A 17704-nucleotide genomic window follows, 5' to 3' on the forward strand; every position below is an offset into this window, starting at 1 on the left:
TTCTAAAGTGAATATTTTGTCAATCAGGTTCCCTCTTAGTTTCCACCTGGTCAGGAAGACTCAAAAAAGAATTCCAAAAGTTTCCAAATCCCCACTTTTCCTTTATTTTCTTAACTCTGATCCTCATTTCCTCCCTTTAGCTTTCACCTCCTCAAATAGCGACAATGTGCCTTTAAGCTGCTCTCAGTCTGTTAGTAGCTCCTGAGTTGAATCCAAGTCAGCTGACCGTGTTACAGATCCAGTCTGTTAGGTACATTTTCCAAAATATACTCTGCATGGTTTGTCTGGCATCTGTTTGAGGAGGGAAAAGCCCCACAATGGAAAAAGTTTTCCATTGCAGACACTTGGTTGGTATAGAAGAACATTCTATAAAGGGGAAACATTCCATTATCCTCAGTTTCCTGTCAGGCAGCTTCTCCTGTCGGTCTGTCCTACTGCAGACAACATGAGTTGGCAGAGGTTTAGGTCTGGCATTATACACTCATTGCTGCTGTATTATTTGAGTTGTTTATATGTATTGCTGAGCAGGCTGGAGAAGGTAATTCAGAACCGAATTGTCCGTCAAGTTTTTGCTGGCAAAATCCAGTCATTTCAATAGGAATCCACACGATTTTTTGAAACCAAGCTACTCTCTTACAAATAAAGAGAGGCCATTTTTGGAACCTTTCAGCAATCAGTTCTTTTAGAGAACTTAGTGTGAAGAACTTTTTAATATTCTAAAGAACCTTTTGTGGAATGGAAAGGTTCCAAGATGGATGCCAATAAAGAATCTTTATTTTTAAGAGTATTGACAAAGGACATTTTTTGAGATTTCACCAACATTTTGCGAGTGTGACTGCAGCTTATGAAGTTTCTTAACAGATCCTCATGCACTCTAAAAACTAATTCAGGGGACCTTTAGTCATTACTTATAAAAGATCGTTGTGAAATAAAAAAAAAAAACAAATTCTGAAATGCTGTTAGACTTTTTACTTGTAATTGTTATTTTATTGAGCTTGGATGACACACAAATTATGCCTATTGATTCGATATACTATCATGACTTGTCATAGTTTAACATTTTCAGTTAATCAAAAATGTATTTAATTTTAAGTTCTGTTAATGTAAAATACAATCTGATGATGTTTAAATGTGTTTCATTTGTATGAACACTTCTTTTAATTTAGACGAACTTAAGTTAAGTGAAATTGGGCTAGGATTTATATTTCCCATCATGCTTGAAAGGGAGAGTAAATGCTAAAATTAAGTGTTATATAATGTTTTTTGCACAAGATTAATGGTAAGGGAGATTTAGCAGTAATTAGTGTTTTGTTATGCTAATTTAGAAGAGTTAATGTGTTAATGTGGTTTTTTGGAGATTTACCATCATGGTGAGTTCATGTTACTTAGAAATGCGTTTTATTGTGTCCAAAAAGCATCTTCACCTTACTTAAAACATTATGTTGGATCAACTTAAATAGTTGCATTCATGTTGACAATTATTAAGTTTGTGTTACTTAGAAATGTGTTTTTATTGTGGCAAAAAAAACGTCTTCACCTTACTTAAAACATTATGTTGGATCAACTCAAAATATTGCTTTGAATTAATGTAATTCTCCCAATTGGCTTAAGTTAAAAATTCTAGTGGAAAACTTTAACATATTTTTTTTTTGTTGAACCAATGTTTTATTTTTTAGAGTGTGAGTCACTGATTTGTGTACATAACCAGCAGAGTTTGTGCTTCACACAGTTAATTTCAGTTGCATTTGATTTTCAGCATGATTTAAGCTAACAACGTGATATTGCTAAATATAAAATGCATAGCGCACACAAATATTGGGTAAAATAGTCCATTTCTCTCAACTAACCTTTTACTGTGCTCTCTGGAAGCATTGAATCTTTGTTCTTTTCTTTTGAGTGATTTTTCATCAACTGCAAAAAGAGCCCACCCCCAAGTCTCAATGTTATTCTGGTCTCTATACATGTCTCATGTCACTCATTAAATATAAGTCCTAAATAAGTTGATGTGTTTTATCATCCATCAGCCAAAAATGGTTAGCCTAATTGCCAGGCCTTTTGGTATAACATAATGAGTTTTTACGATATATCAAAAGCTATATTTTTTTTTATAAATGATAGTTATAGGATGAGGCGTTTACATCGATATACAGTAGTTTGGTAAAACAGTGAGTTGCAAAATTCAATTTGTCCTAAACATGAGACATGCTTTAAGGGCTTCAAAATGAGATATAGTTAACTATAATGTTAGAAAGTCATTCAAATATTTCCGTTTTGCTGTCCGTAGTGGTCAAGCCATCCGCACGCGCGCCAAACAGACGCAGCGCAATAGAATAGGACCACCATAATTCTGACTAAAATATACATTTAGCTGAAATATTTGTTGTTGGACAATAAATGTGCCATATGTAGAATTTTAAACCTACAAGTAAGTGTATTTTTATTAACTGTAAAGTGACTATTGTAATGGGGTAGTCAGTTGTGCTTTGTTTTTTATTTATTTTCATTTTTAGTTTAGTGAATTTAACTTCTGCTTTAATAATCATTATTTTTGTTATTTAGATTGTAATGTTACAATGTTAGAAAGTAATGTGATTTTAATCCTTTTTTATAGTGATCAACCAATTTAGATTTTTTTATTTTTAGAACCGATACCAATCATTTTTGTTTGTGCCCGATAACCGATATTTATTTACTGTTATACTTCTGGTTTTGACATGATTACAACACCAATGAACTGAACAAACCAAAATGGCGATCCTGCGCGCAATTCTCAAAAAAATCTGTAAATCTGATATTAAAAAAACGATATCTGATTACGGTAAAATGCTTAAATATCGGGGAAAATATCTGTTAATCAATATATCGGTCGATCTCTAACTTTTTTATTTGCTCATAAAGCCTAGCCTACCTGGTAACTTATTTACTATATATGTGTTTTCATAGCCTTCAATATGAACATTGTTTGTAGGGCATCCAAATATAATATTTATATCCAGATAATAGTAGAAAATACTAATATATATATACCATATATCGCCATTCATGCAAAAAGTACTGAGATATTATTTATATTTTGGCCATATCGCCAATATCGCACCTCAAAGTTTTATTTATTTGAGGCATTTTTTTTTAGGCTGTTTTCAATTTTATTTCTAATATTTTGTAGCCTTCTAACCTAATGCTTGAAGTTTAACACATAAGTGTGTCTTTATAGAAATTGTATAATATATATTATTAACTTTCACTGCTTGGATCCCTAATTCCAATGACTAATAATGCATCTTAAGTTAATTTGTTTTACATCTCTAACCTTGCTAAATATAAGTGCCAGTATATTCCACGCAAGCTTGATCACTGTAACTGTAACATTAGCACCTGAAACCTGTAAAATATAAAGTTAAGCAGCCTTTGAGAGTGTCGCAGTCTCAAAGATCAGATTAATGTCTACAGAAGTTGCTTCACCTCAAAAGGACAGAACAGCATCAAAGGTGCTTCATTAATTCACTGGAACATTTTGTAATGAGCACCACAGAAGCATAGAAAATGCCTCTCACATTTCAGACCGCATTTACCTCAAGGAGAGCTTTGATGCGAGAGCAGAACTTCACCCACAGAAACTCTGTTTGTGCTAATCTCTATAGTTCAGTATCAGTTTGTCAGTCAATATGCAGTTATTTCTGTGACTTATTTTAGTTACTTCTCTACATAGGAATTCCTGGAGCTTCAGCTCCCCTGTCTTTCATCTAAGCCCCTGTAAAGGTCTGTGATGAACTCAGCTGTCAGCGCCCTTAAAAGTCTGTGATTATGTGATCTCTCTTCACATTTTCTGAAAACAGCATCTCTGGGATTTCACTCTGAATCCTCCTAAAACATGAAGTATTATCGTTCCCACCAGATCATAGACAACAACATATGGCTCCGCACACAGCTGTCACATACACTATCCATTTCTCTAGCATTCATCCAAATGCTCTCCGTTCCAGTGAAATCACCAATTAAACGTCCGATTCTGTCCAGTTTTTATGAGTTGTTGAATCAGAATGGATAGATCACTGATGGCTTCAAATCTAGATGAGATTTGAGATGATATTTAAACTATTTACATTTTCATTTGTGAGAATGCTTTGTTTTATAGGTTGCAGGGCTGTTTCGGGATGCCAGCATCGGAAATGCCATCAACATTGCTGTCGTGCGTCTCATTCTGCTGGAAAAGGACGAGGTAAGTGAGACGACAACGCAGCCATGCAAACCCTTGCTCTAAAAATACACAGCAGACATTCTGAATCAATGTCAGTGCGGCAATGCTGAAAATCTGCCAGAAAGCATCAGTTAAACTTGGTGGTGGTAAATTTTCCACTTAGTTGCCACGGTTAGAAAACAAAAAAATCACACAAGATGTTGTATTTGATTTGAATCACATACTTCACATTATTATTCTCACAATGTGGCTTAATTTTAAGCCTAAATGTAATTATTTGTTTGCTTGCCAAAGCCTATTTTTACTCACATTTGATGCCTGGTGAGTTAATTAGGGGCCAAACACTAAAGATGCGCATGCACCTATTGTAATCGTTGGCGTTCTTCTTCTTCTTCTTCTTCTTCTTCCGTTTCCGCTCTTGAGTCAATGGGAGCCCATAGAACGGTATGGTAAAAAGTTGTGAAATTTGGCACACTGATAGAGGAGAGTCTGATATGTCACCATAGCAAATTTGGAGTCTTTAACTCAATCCCTCTAGCGCCACCAACTGTCCAAAGTTGCACATTTAAGCTAATAACTTTTGAACCGTAAAGGCTAGAAAAAGGCTATGAAGTCACTTTCTGACATTTTGAATTTTCAAAAAACCTGGTCTCATTAAATTCAGGGTGACATGCCGAGTTGAATGATACCCAATTTTTCCCATATCGGCCATTTTGAATTTTGTACTAAAATTCTGTATTTTGTGAACGCATTAGCGTACCATTACAAAACTTGATATGGGTCTTCGACACCATGCCCTGACAGTAGAGCACCACCTTCTGGTCAAAAGTTATAATGAAATTTACAAAAATGCTAATAACTTTTGACTATATTAACCTATTGTAATGAATCTGGTCAAAGTAGATTTCTTGGGTCATGCTGAGAACATAGATACTAATTTTGCTATAGTCCGCCGAACTTCCTGTCCGCCATTTTGTTTTTCGTTAAAACACTACTTTTTTTAAACTCCTCTTAGCCCGTTTGTCCAATTTTCACCAAATTTGAGTCCGATCACCGACCATGTTGGCAAAAAGTAATGGATTTCGCAAAACCGTTTTCGTAAAGCGCAGCAACAATTTTGAGGCATGATGCCAAAACGACTCTGAAGCTGTATCTCTGCACTGCTTTGCCCTATCGACACCAAACTTTGCATGTTTCATTGACCACACCACATCAGTTTGTTCACTGCGACACCTATTGGTCGACTGTGATAAACCTTTCAATCATATTTCTCAATTCCTATTTTCTAATGATTTTTCAGCCAATTTGCCTCAAATCATCTTAAAATTTCATTTCTTGCTTGTTGTTGCAGCTGGTCTGATGCTCCCATGCTTGGCCCAGATAACTGCTGCTTGCAGCTTTATTTATTATTATTAATTATATTATTACGAGATTAGGGACAGGAGTCACTCCTGAAATGTGTTGACATAGTGATAACCATAAAAAGAGTTTAGATTCAAGGCTGCAAACAAGAAACATGAATAAATACTGTTTATTTGGTCCTTTTGTGTTAGTTTCTTCTGTCCAAAATAGTATTAATATTAACCCGTGGATCACAGGTCTGTTGAGACCAACTAGAGTGAAGAAAACAGACTTGTCATGACAGAAATTCCCAAGACATCCTTGTGATTTGTTTGCTCCACATCTGGAGAACAGAGACACACATCTCTGATGTGCTTTTGAATGCATCTTTTAACATAGTTGTTCAGTTTGTTTCAGTACACACTACGTAGACTTTATGTAAATATGGTTGTCATCCCTGTAAATAAACGGACTCAAACTGGATTGATCACTCGGAAGAACAGTTTTCAGCTGCTCGGTGTGTTTGTGTCTCGAATCTGTGGGACTCAAGAAGCAGCTGTAAATGCTGTAAATTCTGTGCTGTATTATTAAAGGGATAGTTAAATTTAAATTTTGTCATTACTTAGTCAAGTTATATCAAACATGTATGAGTTTCTTTCTTCTGTTGAACACAAAAGAAGATATTTTAAAGAATATCGGCAACCGGACAATTGATGGCACCCATTGACTTCCATAGTATTTTTTCCTACTATGGAAGTCAATTAGTACCGTCAACTCTCTGCTTACCAACATTCTTTTAATTGCTATGATTTGATAAACTTGCAAATTAACATGGGCATGTATTCAATCCCGAAGTCTCTGGGCAGAGGTGATTTCTCCAAGTGATGTATGCATTAAAGAAATTACTCATGTTCGGTTTATTCACATGTAAACACTGATTGTGCACATGCATAGAGCACATCAAACATGGTAAATGGAAACACAACTGTGCTTGCTTAATGTGAAGAGAGAACAAACTTCACTGGTTCTTGTGGAATAGCAGTAGTGTCTCTTGAGAAGACTTGAAACAATGGTTTTGGGAAACACTGAATCTTTGATCTATGTTGGTAACACCGGAACTTGTGACTGTAGTTAGCTTACAATGCTTTTAAGAAACACGCTCCAGATTGGTTTGAAATGCCATGTGCTCAAATATGCCTTCTTCAAATAAGCACATGAGAATCAATCTGTAAATGCCACAAACAACCAAATATAGATTTTTTTTTTTGAGGTTACCATTGCATTTTATTTATATGCATTGTGCTTACTATGCAATGCCCCATTTTCAACTTACAAAGTGAATACATATTAGAGTAGTATTACTACTTTTATAAACTCACATTCTACAACATGATACCGTCAATAAAAGCTGCAATAAAACTGCCTTTCACGCAAGTCCACACAAGTTTAAACTGTATTTCTTCTTTAAACTCAATTATTATATTTCCTACTTCATGGATGCAAATGCAATTTTCCTTTATGTATTTAATACTTTCATTTATTATCAGGAGGATTTGAAAATCACCCATCATGCAGACAACAGTCTGAACAGCTTCTGTAAGTGGCAGAAAGGCATTAATATGAAAGACGACGATCATCCAGTCCATCATGATGTGGCTGTCCTGATTACTAGGTACACGTGGCCTAACTGTAACCAGTTTTACATCGCTTTACATATATAATACATGCATTAACCCTTTTCTCTGTCACAGGAAGGACATTTGTGCCGCCATCAATAAGCCTTGTGAGACATTGGGACTGTCTCATGTGGCTGGAATGTGTCAACCTCATCGCAGCTGCAGCATCAATGAAGACACGGGCCTGACTCTGGCGTTTACAGTAGCACATGAGCTCGGACACAAGTAAGTCCCGACTGTGTTTGTGAACTTTGTGTGTTTTTTGACAGTTTAAGTGCAATAAAACGTGTAAGAGAAATCAGTTTGACCGTCTGACAGGCAGCTTTCTGTGCACGTGCTTCGGATGTGTGTGCTCAGAAAACCATGTATCAGAAGTTTAAACTGTTTAAATGTATGCAGATACTTAACTTTCATGATTAGGAAGAACTGCAGTGTCACGTGAGCGTGATCGCGATAGAGATGATAATCAAAACCAAACATGTTTTGTTAGTTTTTGGCAGAGTATCTGAGGCAGGAGTTGTACAGGCTCCGCCCTCTTCTGAGAAAACGGGGCGGGGAGCAACAGCTCATTTGCATTTAAAGATAAATGCAGAAAAACAAAATGTTTTTCCTTCTACGACACAGTATAATAAATTAATTATATCTTAAAGTCAGCATAAAGCGGCAGTTGCAATAGTCTTTTCTTCTCTATTGTGACATGTATCCCAGTGAAACGGCTTCTGGAACAGTTCCTGAGTTTATTTCCTGTCTTCCTAGTTGACTTGCACTGTGTCCAAAATAGAATACTTCCCTACTATTAAATATATGTAATTTGTAAATGGAAGTGAAGCGACGCATCTGATGCTGTTAGGTCACATGATAATGACAATTCATTCTACTCATATTCATATTATAAATATGAACAAATATGAAATATAAATTCATATCGTAAATTCAAATGTAGTACCGACTCAGTTCACCATTTCAGACGCAGCGTAAGTGAACTAAGGAAGAGAGGAAATAAACACAGGAACTGGAAACTCAAACTAGAACATAAACTTGACACCCCTGAGATTTTAAGTTAAATATTTTTTTATATTTTACAATATTTATATTTAGGGCTGCACATGTATTGGGCTTGTTATTGTTGTTTTAACTAAAATTGTAAAAATGAAGATATTAATATAGCACTATTGCAAATTATAATTGCCCTGTAAAATAAAAATATATATTTTATAATTATAGGCCTAATAATAATTTTATTTTACATCGCAACTTCGCAAGCTACAATTTTTTTAAGTTGCTGAATTACTGGTAAAATCTTAAAATCTATATATATTTTTAATTAAATCGCAACCTTTGATTTTATAGTCGCACTAAGCTTTATTTTAATTTTACATTCAATTTAATTATTAGCTTTTCATCAGCATCACATCCCTGCATTAATTCATTGATGGATAAATAATTAATAAATCGTCTTTTTAAATTATCCACAAAAAAAAGAAATGAATGTATACTGTAGACACATCTGACTACAAAACTCCTTTAGATCAAAAGGTTTCCAAGAACACAAGTAATCATGTAATATAATGTAATAATGCCTGCTCAGTGTATGTTTTATATTTACATGGTTTCACACTGAACCATCATCTCAAACATCAATTTTGTAAATAGATTTTGAAAGTGTAACCATAACCAAATACTGTTATTAAACCATTTCAATTATAAATTAGGTGCTACCTATTGCATTTCAATATTATCAAACTATAGCAATACTCTCACACATATTTTGCTGTGTTTGTTTCCGTCACTGGTGTAAGAAGCAGCAGGTGATAATAGACAAGAAATGTAGTTTTACACCATCATGCTGGTGATGTTTCTTTAGCCATCTATCAGTCCTGCTGCCTGCGCTACTGTAGTGAATCCACCCTTACTTACAGTGCATACACACACAAACTTCGTGTTTTGAAATACAGATTCCTTCTCAGCTAAAACTGGACACAGTGTTGCATATGTAAATTGCTCATTTTGTGTGGCTCTCAAAGTCGAGGTGTCTTTGATGAAACATGCATTAGTTCTGTGGCATTTACACACACTTTACTAGAGGCAGTATGAGGCCATCACACACTGAATATTCTCTCACATTTTTCTTCTGTCTGGTTCAAATTACAGTTTCCGGAATTTTAGCCAGCATCTCTCTAGCTATATTTCATTCAGATCTGTTTGATTCATTGTGTTTAGTTCCCTTCAAGATGATGTGAAAGAGTTTTTAAGACATCAGTGTTTGTTCCAGACCATTATGTAAATGACTGCCTCAAAATGACTTCTGAAGACTAATGGATGTATAGGAGCAGAAACTGGGATTTTATTTCTCTTCACAGAAGCGTTTCTATTAAATGACAGCCTGCCGTATTAGAGACTTGTGCTCAGACTTAGAGTTTGTTTGATCTCGTGCCGTTTGGTCTGCCGCACATGCCTTTTAAAAATGTTTGTGGTCACACCACATAGAAATATAAACAATGATATCATGATAAACAGTCGAGCACAGCGGGACTCAAAAACAGCAGCTTGACGGCCCGGTGAGGGTCTCTAGTGAACTGTGCTTCTAGACTGCTGTTGTTGAGACAGCAGGCTTTGTGATGTATGGGAAAATGAGAATTTACAGTACAAACCCAGTGTTTGGGTAGTTTTGACCCAGCGGTTGGGTTAAAGATGGACAAACCCAGTGTTTGGGTAGTTTTGACCCAGCGGTTGGGTTAAAGATGGACAAACCCAGTGTTTGGGTTAAATATGGACAAACCCAGCGACTGGGTTGTTTTGACCCAGAAGTTGGGTTAAAGTTGGACAAACCCAGCGATTGGGTTGTTTTGACCCAGCGGTTGGGTTAAAGCTGGACAAACCCAGTGTTTGGGTTGTTTTGACCCAGCAGTTGGGTTAAAGATGGACAAACCCAGCCGTTGGGTTAAATATTTGACCCAAGCTGATGGGTAGTTTTATTTAACTCAACTATTGAATAAAGATTACTATATGGCTGGCTTAAAATGACCCAACTGCTGGGTCAAAACAACCCAATCGCTGGGTTTGTCCAACTTTAACCCAACTTCTGGGTCAAAACAACCCAGTCGCTGGGTTTGTCCATATTTAACCCAACCACTGGGTCAAAACAACCCAGTCACTGGGTTTGTCCATTTTTAACCCAACCACTGGGACAAAACAACCCAGTTGCTTGGTTTGTCCAACTTTAACCCAATCGCTGGGTTTGTCCATATTTAACCCAACCACTGGGTCAAAACAACCCAGTCACTGGGTTTGTCCATTTTTAACCCAACCACTGGGACAAAACAACCCAGTCGCTTGGTTTGTCCAACTTTAACCCAATCGCTGGGTTTGTCCGACTTTAACTCAACCGCTGGGTCAAAACAACCCAGTCACTGGGTTTATCCATATTTAACCCAACCGCTGGGTCAAAACAACCCAGTCACTGGGTTTGTCCAACTTTAACCCAACCGCTGGGTTTGTCCAACTTTAACCCAACTTCTGGGTCGAAACAACCCAATCGCTGGGTTTGTCCAACTTTAACTCAACCACTGGGTCAAAACAACCCAGTCGCTGGGTTTGTCCAACTTTAACCCATCCACTGGGTCAAAACTACCCAGTCGCTGGGTTTGTCCAACTTTAACCCAACCGCTGGGTTTTTCCAACTTTAACCCAACCGCTGGGTCAAAACAACCCAGTTGCTTGGTTTGTCCAACTTTAACCCAATCGCTGGGTTTGTCCATATTTAACCCAACCACTGGGTCAAAACAACCCAGTCACTGGGTTTGTCCATTTTTAACCCAACCACTGGGACAAAACAACCCAGTTGCTTGGTTTGTCCAACTTTAACCCAATCGCTGGGTTTGTCCATACTTAACCCAACCACTGGGTCAAAACAACCCAGTCACTGGGTTTATCCATATTTAACCCAACCGCTGGGTCAAAACAACCCAGTCACTGGGTTTGTCCAACTTTAACCCAACCGCTGGGTTTGTCCAACTTTAACCCAACTTCTGGGTCGAAACAACCCAATCGCTGGGTTTGTCCAACTTTAACTCAACCACTGGGTCAAAACAACCCAGTCGCTGGGTTTGTCCAACTTTAACCCATCCACTGGGTCAAAACTACCCAGTCGCTGGGTTTGTCCAACTTTAACCCAACCGCTGGGTTTTTCCAACTTTAACCCAACCGCTGGGTCAAAACAACCCAGTCGCTGGGTTTGTCCAACTTTAACCCAACCGCTGGGTCAAAACTACCCAGTCGCTGGGTTTGTCCAATTTTAACCCAACCGCTGGGTCAAAACTACCCAGTCGCTGGGTTTGTCCAATTTTAACCCAACCGCTGGGTCAAAACTACCCAGTCGCTGGATTTGTCCATTTTTTTTTAGAGTGTAACATGCTTTCGATTATAACAGAAAATTATTTTGACTTGCCCGTTTTTGTTAAGCATTTGGCCAAAATGAGGAGATATTTGTTTTTAATGACCCTACAAGTTTGATTAAACCATCACAACATTAGGAAAATATTTTATATTTTTTAAAAACTTTAAATATGAGGGAAGAACAAAACTCTAAAATTGACACACAAAAAAAAGCCTTGAAACACAAAAAGGCATACATTGACTACATAATCAGTTATTAATATTTTATTGGTTCTCTCTTGTTTTTTTTATTTTTTTGTATCACAGCCTGAACAAAAATAATGCCACACAGTTTGTGACTCCAAACACAGCTACACGACATGCATACAAAATCTTTAACAAATTTGAATAATATTTTAATAAAGCGTGGAGATGTCAATTTTCCTGTCACTTTTGGCCACTACTGTACATTAATTATTTTGAAAAGAAGTGTGTACTTTTCTATATGAATAAACTGCATATTTAATGTAATTTCTGTGGGTGGAATTTGCTCCATGTAAAGTTAATGGTACACTGTTTTACATATTACTATAGTAATAACAGTAAATTATACATAACTACAAGCAACTAAACCCCAATATTACTCAGTATTTTTTGTAACACTGTAACAAAGACACCTTAAAATAAAGTGTATGTAAAGATTTTTTTGCGTGTGGTTCTGAACATCAATGAGGATGTTATCTGAAACTGAGATATATGACATACAATATCCTGCAAGGGCATGATGCCACACTGTGTTATACTCTGTACATTGTCTGAAAAAAAAAAAAGAGTATGTTCTTGTCCTCAGCCAGTGTTCTTTAGTGGTATTTAGCTTTACTCTAGTAACCAAGTAACCATGTGCATTACAAACAACTTATGAATAACAAGCCCATTCTTTATTGTACACAATGGTCACTCTGGTTTGCAGGCATGACGACTACTTATCAGTTCACTTTCCATACAGTTGTTGTAACTAATTACATTTACACTACACTCTTTCAATACACTGGAGGGACACGCAGGGACAAGGACATGATGAAAACATAATATTAAAGGTACACTATGTAACTTTTGGCCTTCTAGCAGTTAAAAAACAAAACTGCATTTTGTGGAAGAACATTGTTTTGGTTGTGCTTCGGCTCTGCGTGATTGTGTGGATGAATATGTTTATTACTGCTCATAAAACATTTAGTACTTAAAAGATAAAAGCAGTTTAGATGGAAAGGATCTCAAATTGACTAGCTTTACACATTAATAGACACGGTTCTTCCCTGACAATAAACTCCAACACAGCGCTACAACAACCATAATGACCCTTCACGATAGATCATGCTACACAGAGAACTCTGTTAGAGAGCTACATATGGCAATTTATCTGTTCAATAAATTAACTTACTCACCTGAGGTATAATAAAAACATTAACTAATGTTAACAAATGAGACCTTATTGTAAAGTGTTACCAGTTAAACATGAAGAAATCCCCTCTCTCCACCACTACTCCTGCCCTAATTTGTTTGAACCGATGTGAAATATGGCAGAAAGCCAGTCTAGCAGTGTCTTTTCACCCTCTTACTGTCCGATTTGCTCTTATGCCACAGCTTTGGGATTCAGCATGATGGGAACGGCAATGACTGTGAGCCCATTGGGAAAAGGCCTTTCGTCATGTCTCCACAGCTTCTGTATGGAACTTCTCCACCCAACTGGTCTCGCTGCAGCCGGGAATACATCACACGCTTCCTTGAGTAAGTTATGCTTTTTTTCCTCTCTTTTTTTTTTTTACTTGTCACTTATTTGTTATATTTGCCCTTCTGTATGCATAGGCATAGTAGAGAAATGGTAGGAAATAAAAAATAAAAAGGTAATTTCAACTTTTTTATCTCACAATTCTTACAGTTTCTTGCAATTACGAGATATAAAGTCAGAAATGATGTTTTATTAACAAAATTCGGGAGGAGCAACATTCAAATAATCAGACTAATCACCACGTCATTTCAGCCCGCTGTCAACAATCAGTAATCAAATATCTACTCAGTCAGCATGAGTGAAGGCCTATATATATATATATATATAAACACAGTCGACTCACCCATATTCCTCGACAGTGTTTTCCAGCATCCCTCCACCATCCCGTCTCCTCACACTCACCTGGTTGCTTCCTAACCAGAAATACGGGGGGAGTACTCTGGGTTCAGACCAAATACCAAGCTCAGAGCTCTCTCATCGGACAGCACGCCAAATACGCATACTATTACACATACTATCTGATTATTAATTATACACATACTATCTGATTATTTGTAAGTGCGAACTTGTGAATTGTGAGATATAAAGTCAGAATTGCGAGTTATAAAGTCAGAATTGCGAGATATAAAGTCAGAATTGCGAGTTATAAAGTCAGAATTGCGAGATATAAAGTCAGAATTGTGAGATATAAAGTCAGAATTGCGAGTTATAAAGTCAGAATTACGAGATATAAAGTCAGAATTGTGAGATATAAAGTCAGAATTGCGAGTTATAAAGTCAGAATTGCGAGATATAAAGTCAGAATTGTGAGATATAAAGTCAGAATTGCGAGTTATTAAGTCAGAATTGCGAGATATAAAGTCAGAATTGTGAGATATAAAGTCAGAATTGCGAGTTATAAAGTCAGAATTACGAGATATAAAGTCAGAATTGCGAGTTATAAAGTCAGAATTGTGAGATATAAAGTCAGAATTGTGAGATATAAAGTCAGAATTGCGAGTTATTAAGTCAGAATTGCGAGATATAAAGTCAGAATTGTGAGATATAAAGTCAGAATTGCGAGTTATAAAGTCAGAATTACGAGATATAAAGTCAGAATTGCGAGTTATAAAGTCAGAATTACGAGATATAAAGTCAGAATTGCGAGATACAAAGTCAGAATTACGAGATATAAAGTCAGAATTGCGAGATATAAAGTCAGAATTGTGAGATATAAAGTCAGAATTGTGAGATATAAAGTCAGAATTGTGAGATATAAAGTCAGAATTACGAGATATAAAGTCAGAATTGTGAGATATAAAGTCAGAATTGCGAGATATTGTAACGAAGGCAGGACTCCGAGTAAGATCCAACTGCAGCGTTTTATTAGAAGTGAGCGTGGTCGTTCAGGCAGGGTCAAACAGGAACAAACAGGAGCAATAAGGAACAGGCAGAGTCGTAGTCAGGGTACAGGCAAGGATCGAGGCAGGCAGCAATGGGTCGTAAAACAGGAATCAGGCAAAATCAGTCACAGACAGGCAAACAGGATACAAGGAAACTCTCAGAAATGTGACACAAGTGACAACAAGACTTCGCGATCAGGTGATGAGTGTGTGAGTCTTTTATAGTCCAGGTAATGCATGGCAGCTGGGTGTGGTGATTAGTGGAGTGATTGGTGGAGTGAGTGCAGGTGATTGGCAGAGAGGATTATGGGGAATGTAGTCCAGGAAGTGACAGGAACTGACGGTGATCGTGACAGATATAAAGTCAGAATTACGAGATATAAAGTCAGAATTGCGAGATATAAAGTCAGAATTGCAAGATATAAAGTCAGAATTGTGTGATATAAAGTCAGAATTGCGAGATATAAAGTCAGAATTGCGAGATATAAAGTCAGAATTGTGTGATATAAAGTCAGAATTGCGAGATATAAAGTCAGAATTGCGAGATATAAAGTCAGAATTGCGAGATATAAAGTCAGAATTGTGTGATATAAAGTCAGAATTACGAGTTATAAAGTCAGAATTGCGAGATATAAGGTCAGAATTGCAAGATATAAAGTCAGAATTGCGTGATATAAAGTCAGAATTGCGAGATATAAAGTCAGAATTGCAAGATATAAAGTCAGAATTGCAAGATATAAAGTCAGAATTGTGAGATATAAAGTCAGAATTGTGTGATATAAAGTCAGAATTGCGAGATATAAAGTCAGAATTGCGAGATATAAAGTCAGAATTGCAAGATATAAAGTCAGAATTGTGTGATATAAAGTCAGAATTGCGAGATATAAAGTCAGAATTGTGTGATATAAAGTCAGAATTGCAAGATATAAAGTCAGAATTGTGAGATATAAAGTCAGAATTGTGTGATATAAAGTCAGAATTGCGAGATATAAAGTCAGAATTGCGAGATATAAAGTCAGAATTGCGAGATATAAAGTCAGAATTGCGAGATATAAAGTCAGAATTGCGAGATATAAAGTCAGAATTGCGAGATATAAAGTCAGAATTGCAAGATATAAAGTCAGAATTGTGTGATATAAAGTCAGAATTGCGAGATATAAAGTCAGAATTGCGAGATATAAAGTCAGAATTGCGAGATATAAAGTCAGAATTGCAAGATATAAAGTCAGAATTGCGAGATATAAAGTCAGAATTGCGAGATATAAAGTCAGAATTGCGAGATATAAAGTCAGAATTACGAGTTATAAAGTCAGAATTGCGAGATATAAGGTCAGAATTGCTAGATATAAAAGATATTGCATGATAAAAACTTGCAATTGCAAGAAAAAAAGTCCAAATTCTGACTTTATATCTCGCAATTCTGACCCTTTTTTTATATTTAGTGGTGGAATCAGGCTTCCAAAGTATAGAGACAATCATGGAAAACTGCCTGAAAAAGTCAATGAAATTAAATTAAATGTTAACGTTGTGATTTTTTAAATTTTTTTTGGAAGTTCGACAGTCATTAAATGTTTTTAGTTTTGCTGAAGTAGAGCTAGAAATTGCTCTTTGAGTTTGCCATCTTTATATACATCCCATATATACTGTATATAAAATACCACAGAATTTTGTGAGACCATGTTGAGTGGACCTTGATTTTGTACATTTTTAAAGTTAAATTCATTAATCTGGTGCACTTCAAAATTAAGAGCTCCAACCCATGTTGAGTGTGCAAAGAAAAAAGCCCTACCATCAAACCTGCCACTTACCCGTATCCCACCTCAATAGCACAAGTGTTTTCTAATGCAACATCAACACAATAAATACATTGTACCTAACAATCATTATTATTGTTATTTATGTAAGTACATAGTGGTTAAAGACACCTAATCTAAAGTGTGACCCATTTTGTTACCATAAAAGCCTTCCTTCATACTCAGTTATTTTAGCAAAGATGTGGAATGAATAACTGTAGGTTAAATGGCCAGTTTTGTCTGATTGCTCAAATTTTCTGAATTTCACGCTTAAGGAAAGTTAATGGAGTTCATTGGAACTCTTCTTGGCAGCTACTGCCATCGGGAGCTTTATCAGTCTCCTACCCTCTCAACAAGCTGGCTCTGTCCTCGACCTTTGCAAGTGTGTGTTGCCAAAGGCAATGTGAATGGCTGAGATTTCCCAAGAAGGAACAAGGCTGTGTTGATTCTTCTGTCATAGTTACACTAGTTTTGTTGCCTGCCATATGGAGCACATTAGACAAGGCTTGCCTGCTGCAGCTTGAACTGAAGTGAGGGGAAATGTTCAACACAACTGGCAGTGCCCAAAAACAGGATGGGGCAATGTTACAATATCTAGGCCAAGCGGATACATCAGGAACCGAGAAATTAGTTTATGTTAATGCCTTTAAGTTTTGATTGCTTAGGCTTTATCCTGAACCGTTGTTATCCTGTGTTTTACACTCATGGGCAGATGAGAGCCATTAGATAATTGTTTGGATAGCTGCAGTGGCACAAGATTTTAAAGGACTGAATGTGATTCTTGCATTTTGCACATGAAGAAAACCAAATCAACACTGTTATTTATATAATAATAGTAGTTTAACCCTGTAAAGCCTGACATATAAGCCCGGTTTCACAGACAGGGCTTAGCCTAAGCCAGGATTAAGCTTTAGTTCAATTAGGGCATTTAAGTAGCTTTTATAAACATTCACTAGAAAAAAGTAGTTTTACTAAAAGTAATTCACTAGTGTGAATCTTGAGAAAAAACAATGGCACTGACATATTTAAGATCTGTCACTTTGGGTTACTTTCAAAAACTTAACCTAAACTTTAAGTTACTTTCAGTTACAACAGCTCAAACATGCATTTTAGTCTAGGACTATTTTAAACCTTGTCTGTGAAACCAGGGGATA

General features: G+C 36.4%; 1 protein-coding gene across 1 annotated transcript in view; it reads left to right on the forward strand.

Annotated features, from left to right (window-relative positions):
• Positions 1-17704, forward strand: part of LOC137030980 (A disintegrin and metalloproteinase with thrombospondin motifs 7) — a 90597-nt gene that overhangs the window by 12880 nt on the left and 60013 nt on the right. Inside the window, exons 5-8 of the mRNA XM_067401526.1 lie at positions 4136-4219; positions 7087-7211; positions 7291-7440; positions 13231-13374. Coding sequence (XP_067257627.1) covers positions 4136-4219; positions 7087-7211; positions 7291-7440; positions 13231-13374 — 503 coding nt within the window. The remainder of the gene's footprint in view (positions 1-4135; positions 4220-7086; positions 7212-7290; positions 7441-13230; positions 13375-17704) is intronic.

Source organism: Chanodichthys erythropterus, chromosome 11 (assembly GCF_024489055.1).
Source record: "Chanodichthys erythropterus isolate Z2021 chromosome 11, ASM2448905v1, whole genome shotgun sequence".
NCBI lineage: Eukaryota > Metazoa > Chordata > Actinopteri > Cypriniformes > Xenocyprididae > Chanodichthys > Chanodichthys erythropterus.